At 42.4% G+C, this 8,519-nt stretch overlaps 1 protein-coding gene across 4 annotated transcripts in view; it reads left to right on the forward strand.

Annotated features, from left to right (window-relative positions):
• Positions 1-7,081, forward strand: part of LOC107684921 (zinc finger protein 711) — a 22,993-nt gene extending 15,912 nt beyond the window's left edge. For all 4 annotated transcript variants that reach the window (XM_016481302.1, XM_016481303.1, XM_016481304.1 and 1 more), the window contains 4 exons: positions 2,586-2,723; positions 2,819-2,956; positions 4,077-4,208; positions 5,073-7,081. In XM_016481302.1, coding sequence (XP_016336788.1) covers positions 2,586-2,723; positions 2,819-2,956; positions 4,077-4,208; positions 5,073-6,250 — 1,586 coding nt within the window. In that variant the 3' untranslated portion in view covers positions 6,251-7,081. The remainder of the gene's footprint in view (positions 1-2,585; positions 2,724-2,818; positions 2,957-4,076; positions 4,209-5,072) is intronic.
• Positions 7,082-8,519: the final 1,438 nt, after the last annotated feature.

Below are 8,519 nucleotides of genomic sequence, written 5' to 3' on the forward strand. Positions count from 1 at the left end.
AAAACCTTCTCCAGAGTGCTCAGGACTTCAGACTGGGCCGAAGGTTTACCTTCCAACATGACAATGACCCTAAGCACACAGCTAAAATAACGAAGGAGTGGCTTCACAACAACTCTGTGACTGTTCTTGAATGGCCCAGCCAGAGCCCTGACTTAAACCCAATTGAGCATCTCTGGAGAGACCTAAAAATGGCTGTCCACCAACGTTTACCATCCAACCTGACAGAACTGGAGAGGATCTGCAAGGAGGAATGGCAGAGGATCCCCAAATCCAGGTGTGAAAAACTTGTTGCATCTTTCCCAAAGAGACTCATGGCTGTATTAGATCAAAAGGGTGCTTCTACTAAATACTGAGCAAAGGGTCTGAATACTTAGGACCATGTGATATTTCAGTTTTTCTTTTTTAATAAATCTGCAAAAATGTCAACGATTCTGTGTTTTTCTGTCAATATGGGGTGCTGTGTGTACATTAATGAGGAAAAAAATTAACTTAAATGATTTTAGCAAATGGCTGCAATATAACAAAGAGTGAAAAATTTAAGGGGGTCTGAATACTTTCCGTACCCACTGTATATAGGGATGAAGTGGGCTCCTTGTCATGAGCTGTGATTGGTCCGTTCTTCGGACAGACGTGGTGTAATTGGTGCTTCCATAGTCTATCACGCCTGGGGGTGTTTCCCATAGTGAGATACCTTGCTCTGTTCTCAGAGAACCGGGGTTACGCAAGTAACCTAACGTTCTTCAATGAGTTCATGCAAGAAATGAACTGTTACTAAATCACCACAGACCAAAGGTGTTTACCAGTCAGAGTGAACTTTTACAGAAAAGCTTTTTTGAACTCTAAACGAACTTCATTTTGGCCTGATTTTGTTCGAATGACCTTCCACCAGTCCAGTTCAGTCTTCGATTTCACTTGAATTCTGTCAGGGCCTTTAGCTTGTTCAGTGAGCAGCCACTGCTGTGACTGAAGTTAGCCGTCGCACTGTATCGATGCCCTGCCAACCAACATGTGTGATGTGTTTTGATGCTTTAGATGTTCAGCTTGACTGTGCTTTCTTCACACACTATATTAACATTCAACTCAAGATAAAAATAACTGATCAGTGTATGTACAGATCTGATTAGCAGCTCTCTAAGGGCCCTATTTTAACGATTTAAGCGCATGGTCTGAAGCGCATGGCGCAGGTGCACTTAGGGCGTGTCCGAATCCACTTTTGCTAGTTTAACGATGGAAAAAACAGTTGGCGTGCCCGGTGCATGGTCTAAAAGGATTGTACCTATTCTCTTAATGAGTAATGGGTGTGTTTTGGGCGTAACGTGCCATAAACCAATCAGAGTCTCATCTCCCATCCCCTTTAAAAGCCAGTTGTTGTGTTCTTCAAGCCATCTCCGGTATTTTCATAAGAATATGAAGATAAGAAGAGGATTTATAATGCATTGCTAATCAACATAGCATGTATTACAGTAGAATACTATAAGATGATGGGCCCTATTTTAACAATCTAAGCGCTTAGGGCGTGTCAGAATCCCCTTTTGCTAGTTTAACAATGGGAAAAATGGTCGGCGCGCCCGGCACATGGTCTAAAAGGGTTGTCCCTATTCTCTCAATGAGTAATGGGTGTGTTTTGGGCGTAACGTGCCATAAACCAATCAGAGTCTCATCTCCCATTCCCTTTAAGAGCCAGCTGCGCTCATGCCATGGTGGATTCGCTATTTACACGGTGGAATTTGCAAGCGGAAAAACTGAACGCTTCTCCAGAGAGGAAAGTTCCATCTACCATCTACGGGGCACAATAATAATCTTTTACATTGTAATCCTTTCATTTGTAACATTTGGCATTAGGGATATGCCGGTATCAAATTTTCATGTTGCGATTAATTGCTAATGCTTTTATCACATGCTTGTGCGCTGCTGCGTCCCTGTGTGTGTAATAAGCAGAGTGTACATGCGCTGTTCACCTGCCTATAGGCGCATATTACTGACATGCCCTGTAAATAAATAAAAAAAATATTGCACCATTGACTTAAGACCAGGTTTAATTTGGTCAAAGGCGCAGTCTATTTCAGTTCCTCAAAATAGCAACGCGCCAACAATGCGCCTGAACACACCTCGTTTTCAGACCAACATGCCTGTGAGCAAACAAAAGGGCGCAAATGCATTTGCTATTTAAACAATGTAGCGCAGGATGTGAAAATGACAACTGCGTCGGGCTGAAACTAGCAAAAAACACTTGTGTTGCGCCTGGCGCTGCATGGCGCCGAGTGTATGATAGGGCCCTAAAAGTGATACACTTGGACTCTTTATAGCGCAGTGTTTTGAGGTGCAATTTGTCTGCATCCAGGGACAGAACAACGCCTAATTATGCCTAGTAACGTCTAATTAGACAAAAAAATCATGGCTGATACATGCTCACTGTATGCTTCCCCTCGGATGCGAGTATATTGTGTGTGGAGTTAGCTTTGACGTATGAAACTTGCAGTATGTTTTCATTGTAGAGTTAGCTCTTATATGTGTGCATATCAAGAACACTTTGACTTTGTATTTCATGGCCCCCTGAGCATGACTCTGTGTGGGTTGTGTTGTAGGCAGCACAGAGGTGGTGGCAGAGAGTGATTTTCCCACCGGGCACACGGCGCTGGAGCCGGCGGGTTCAGGCAGGCTGTCCAGAGAGAAGATGGTCTACATGGCTGTAAAGGACGTCAGCCAAGGAGACGAGGACATCAGTGAGTTCTCCGTCTCTCTTTAAGAAGAGTTACATGTGCTTGCAGCAAGTCAGAGATGTGTGTTATGTTTATGCTGTTCTCTGTCCTGAATGCAGACTGTTCGGAGATGACTGACCAGGTGTATATGGAGGTCATAGTTGGGGAGGAAGAGGCTCCTGCTATGACTGAAGCGCAGCTGGAGGACGCACCGGTCAACAAGACCTTTGTTCCTGCCGCCTGGGCGACTGCTTATGGTCCTTCACTTTATTTACATTGCGGGCAGAGATAGAAATGGCTTTATATGAATACTTCTTCATCCAGAATTGAAAATTCTAGCATACTAGCATCATACTGTAGTATGGGTCTCTAAGTATGATTATATGTGACCCTGGAGCACAAAACCAGTCTTAAGTCGCTGGGGTATATTTGTAGCAATAGCCAAAGATGGATCAGAATTATTGATTTTTCTTTTATGCCAAAAATCATTAGGACATTAAATAAAGATAATGTTCCATGAAGATATTTTGTAAATTTCCTACTGCAAATATATCAAAACTTAATTTTTTATTAGTAATATGCATTGCTACGGACTTCATTTGGACAACTTTAAAGGCAATTTTCTCCATATTTAGATTTTTTTGCACCCTCAGATTCCAGATTTTCAAATAGTTGTATCTCGGCCAAATATTGTCTTATCATAACAAACCATACATCAATGGAAATCTCAATTTCAAGGGTCAAAATTGACCCTTATGACTGGTTTTGTGGTCCAGGGTCACATATTCAAGGTCTTGTGAAGCCATATGATAGCTCCGGGTTTGGTTTCTATCAGCCGGAGTCCCTTTGATAAAATTCAGGGCGAACTTCAAGAAAATATTTAAGTTAAGATTTCTATCATTTAGCAATGCATTTGCATGTTCATGGTTCTCTGATGTCGGTTAACTGTCACATGACGTGACATTTTTAGTAAGTGTTTTATTTTGATTGTTTTTATTTTAAAACACATGTTCAATCTTTCCAAAAACCAGCTAAGGCCTCTTAGATAAAAACAAACAAACAGAAATAGTGCTAGCATTGTCTTTGTAGCTTTACTACAAACGCAGCACATCAGACTGAATCACAGCCTTTTGCAGTTTTATGTATTTATTGCAGTCCTATATATTTATTTTAATTTGACATCTTTACGACTGCATTATTAGGTTTGCGGACCCCCAACTAGGAAACCCTGTGATAACTGATGACAGCATTTTCATTTTGGGCTATCGGTCATTTTAAACTCCAGCTTAAAATGTATAAAAACATTGTCCTTCCATTTTAGTGCATTTATAGCGTGCATATAATCCAAGCACCTTACCTGTCATGGCTTTCCTACAGGAAGCAGTGTAGAAAGTAAGAATGGTGCGGCCACTCCGTACCTACAGATCACCGACAGCATCAGCACAAGCCGAGCACTTAAACAAAAGATCAAGAAGAAGAGGAGAGGGGAGACGCGCCAGTGCCAGACAGGTATGATCCGCCGCTAGTGCTAGAAACAGTTAACATGTTCACATGAACTCAGTTTAACCCTATATGTTCCTGGGCTCATCAGTGTATGCGATTTCAAAAAGAGAAAAACATTTGTCTTCCTAATATTTCATCCTTCACCGTGTCAGCTGCACTACATTACTTTCTTTTTTCCCCATGCAAAATAACTTTTTTGGCATTGTTTTTAGACTACAATTGTAGGTAATGCAACCTTTATAAAAAGTTAACAAAAGGTAATACTATAATTTAACCCTTAGCGACCCAAGTATTGATATTAATGATGTATTCTTTTTTCCCCTTCAAATGTGTTTTTAGGAGGAAAAAAAATAAAAACAAACTAATATTATTGAATGAATACTAGTACAGTATTCAGTTCTCCTTTTCATGCTTTTTTAAGCTTTGCCAGTTTAAAATGTAAAGCAATCTTAAACTGATCCAGCACAATAAGATGCATCAATATAGTCATAACAACCTTATTTTCATATCGTTATCGGCTAGGAGACTGTAACTTTGTGTTGTTCATGCTGTGAGAAATTGTACTTTCAAACTTGGTGTTATGAAACATTTCAGAATTTTAGGTTCTGTTTAAATTTCAAACATGTTGTAATTTTGCTGCACCGCATGCATGTCTAAGCATGTAATAGAGCAATAATAGCAAATGATAATGAGAGATTCAGAAAAAAATAAGTGGTTCTTGATGGTGAAGTTGAGACCCTGAGCCTGGTCAAAAAGCCTCCTCAAAAGTGGATGTTTAAAAGGGAAGTTGGATATCCTGTCTCACTCTGAAAATACACTACAGGAGTAAAATGATGTCTATTTTCAGCATGTTCTCTTTCTTTGTTTCAGCTGTGATCATCGGTCCCGACGGACAGCCTCTGACCGTCTACCCCTGCCACATCTGCGGCAAGAAGTTTAAATCACGCGGTTTCCTGAAGCGCCACATGAAGAATCACCCGGACCACATGTTCAAGAAGAAGTACCAGTGCACCGACTGCGACTTCACCACCAACAAGAAGGTGAGCTTCCACAACCACCTGGAGAGCCACAAGCTGATCATCAAAAGCGAGAAGATCCCGGAGTACACCGAGTACACGCGGCGCTATCACGAGGCCAGCCCGCTCAGCTCCAACAAGCTCATCCTGAGCGACAAGGAGCCCAAGCTGCACAAGTGCAAGTACTGCGAGTACGAGACGGCCGAGCAGGGCCTCCTCAACCGCCACCTGCTGGCTGTGCACAGCAAAAACTTTGCACATGTCTGCGTTGAGTGCGCCAAGGGCTTCCGGCACCCGTCGGAGCTCAAGAAGCACATGCGGACACACACGGGCGAGAAACCCTACCATTGCCAGCACTGCGACTTCCACTGTGCCGATCAGTCCAACTTAAAGACTCACATAAAGAGCAAACACGGCACTGACTTGCCCTTCAAGTGCGGCAACTGCCCGCAAGCCTTCGCCGAGGACAAGGAGCTCCAGAGGCACACGGAGATCTTCCAAGGCCATAAGACTCACCAGTGTCCACACTGCGAACACAAAAGCACCAACTCCAGCGACCTGAAGCGTCACGTCATCTCGGTGCACACCAAAGACTTCCCGCACAAGTGCGACGTCTGCGAGAAGGGCTTCCACAGACCCTCCGAACTGAAGAAGCACGCCGAAACGCACAAGGGGAATAAAGTGCACCAGTGCAGACACTGCGATTTTAAGACGTCGGACCCCTTCACGCTGAGCCGCCACATTCTGTCCGTTCACACCAAGGACTTGCCGTTTAAGTGCAAGCGCTGCAAGCGCGGATTCAGGCATCAGAACGAACTTAAGAAGCACATGAAGACACACAGCGGTCGCAAGGTCTATCAGTGCCAATACTGCGAGTACAACACTACGGACGCTTCGGGTTTCAAACGGCACGTCATATCCATCCACACGAAAGACTATCCGCACAGGTGTGACTATTGCAAGAAGGGTTTCCGGCGGCCGTCGGAAAAGAACCAACACATAATGCGGCATCACAAAGAAACCCTGCTATAACGCTCTTTCTTTCCTCCCCAAAACAAGCTACACGTGTCATTCACAGCCCTCTTATTTAATGTTCTGCTTATGTGTAAAGAAACATAAATCACAGCTGAGGTGGGTAGAAGTGGCTAACAGTATGGTCTTTGTCACACCTCTCACGGTCTTTGAAGAAAACATTCATTCAGGGTCTCAAATGCCTATATTTTTATACCCTCTTTACTTAAATTCTGTAAGCAAACTGCATCCTCTATATGAAAGGAGTAGTTCACCCAGAAATTAAAATTGTCATTATTTACTTGCCCTCACGTTCCAAACATCTTCTCTGGAGGATAACAGAAGTTTCGCAGAATGCTCTTGCTGCTCTCTATCGTTAACCAATAGCATCTGCTGACCAGTCAGGCTTCAAAAAGGATGAAAAAGCACCATAAAGGTGTCAGAAAAGTTGACTTTGTGCACTTTACGGACCATTGAGAGCACATATGTATGTTTGCATGGAAAAAGCAGCACAGTGATGTTGTGCCCCATGGAGGAAAATGAGTAAATGATGACAGTTTTTCTTTTTTATGGGTGATGTATTCCCGGTCAGAGCATCATTACAGACATTAGTCAGGATAGACTGCATACTGAATTTCACAAAAAAAGGCTAAACATACAGTCTTTATAATGGCATGAGATCGCATGTCATTTCAAAACTGCTCAGTGAAGTTTTTGCTCTACTCATCAGCTGTACAGTCAGTATGTTGTTCAACAGCATCCTCGCTAATCCGGCGCTGTCCTGACTAAAGTCTATCAGGACAAACATGTTCCTGTTTCCCTCTGCAGTCATTAAATAATAGATGTATTTTACCAGCTAGTATGTCCAGGTTTTACTGTACCTTTTACCGTTTTGTACCCATCATGATGTTGATTTGAGCAGTTCTGTTGAGGCATCTGCGATTTAAACCCGTCTCTGCTCTCTTCTGCGATCCCGGTGTCTTCAGCGTTCCCTAGCTTTGTGAACACCACTATAAAATTCAATGTTTGTGCAAAATGAAACGTTAACAAAACGGCGAACATGCACATACTGCCAATTACTTCTGATCTCTTGAGTCATGCCTTACATGTATTGTTTTTGCACTGAATTCAGTAAGTATGAATCGATTTAATATTTTTAACAAGTCTCAGTTATGCTATGATAGATGTATAAACAAATTCAAATCATGTTTAGAGCACCTTTTGCTTTTATAATGTCACTTTAGAGTTATTTATTTGTTAGCGGGTGGGCAAACGTAGACACGACATCCTAAAGCAGAAGCCATGCTTCATCCCCTTCCCAGCAGTACTTGCGTGTAAACGACCTCAGCGATTCAGGCATGCCTTGATATCTGTCTCTATTGATCGTCGTAGCTATTGACTTCTGATGTGACTCTAGTACTCACAGCATCCCGATCAGGGTGAGTACTTCCTGTACATCATGTTTTTGTCATGTAATGCTCACTCCAACGTTGTCATGTATAAAAACCTTCGTCATAAGCTCCGTCTCAGAAGAAAACGTGTTTTAAGACATCGCAACGAAATAGAAAGAGTGGCTGATTTGCAGCAGCTTTAAAAGGTTTAGTTCACAATAATTCAGTTTCTTGAAATCACAAGACGCCGCTTCTAATGGTTCGTCATCTGGACAGACGGACATCTCACTGAAATTACAGCATAAGTGGATGTCGTCGATTCTGCTTTATTCGCCGTTTAATTGGTTGTATTAAGTTCAAACGGTTTAATTGATCAAGTGCTTTCAGAGTATGGACTCAATGACGTGATGTGATTAGACGCCGGCTCTCATTCGTGAACCACAAGGAGAACTGTGTGTAAATAGTTTAACCATTCTTACGTAAATCGATGCACTGAACAGACGCAACAATCACTTAAAGGAACACTCCACTATTTTTGAAAATAGGCTCATTTTCCAACTCCCCTAGAGTTAAACAGTTGAGTTTTACCGTTTTCGAATGCATTCAGCCGATCTCCGGGTCTGGCGGTAGCACTTTTAGCTGCAGCTTAGCATAGATCATTGAATCTGATTAGACCGTTAGCATCTCGCTCAAAAATGACCAAAGAGTTTCTATATTTTTCCTATTTAAAACTTGACTCTTCTGTAGTTACATCGTGTACTAAGACCGACGGAAAATGAAAAGTTGCGATTTTATAGGCCGATATGGCTAGAAACTATACTCTCATTCCGGTGTAATAATCAAGGAACCTTGCTGCCGTACCATGGGTGCAGCAGGCGCAATGATATTACGCAGCGCCT

The sequence above is a fragment of the Sinocyclocheilus anshuiensis genome, unplaced genomic scaffold (assembly GCF_001515605.1).
Source record: "Sinocyclocheilus anshuiensis isolate Anshui unplaced genomic scaffold, SAMN03320099.WGS_v1.1 scaffold585, whole genome shotgun sequence".
Taxonomy (NCBI): Eukaryota; Metazoa; Chordata; class Actinopteri; order Cypriniformes; family Cyprinidae; genus Sinocyclocheilus; species Sinocyclocheilus anshuiensis.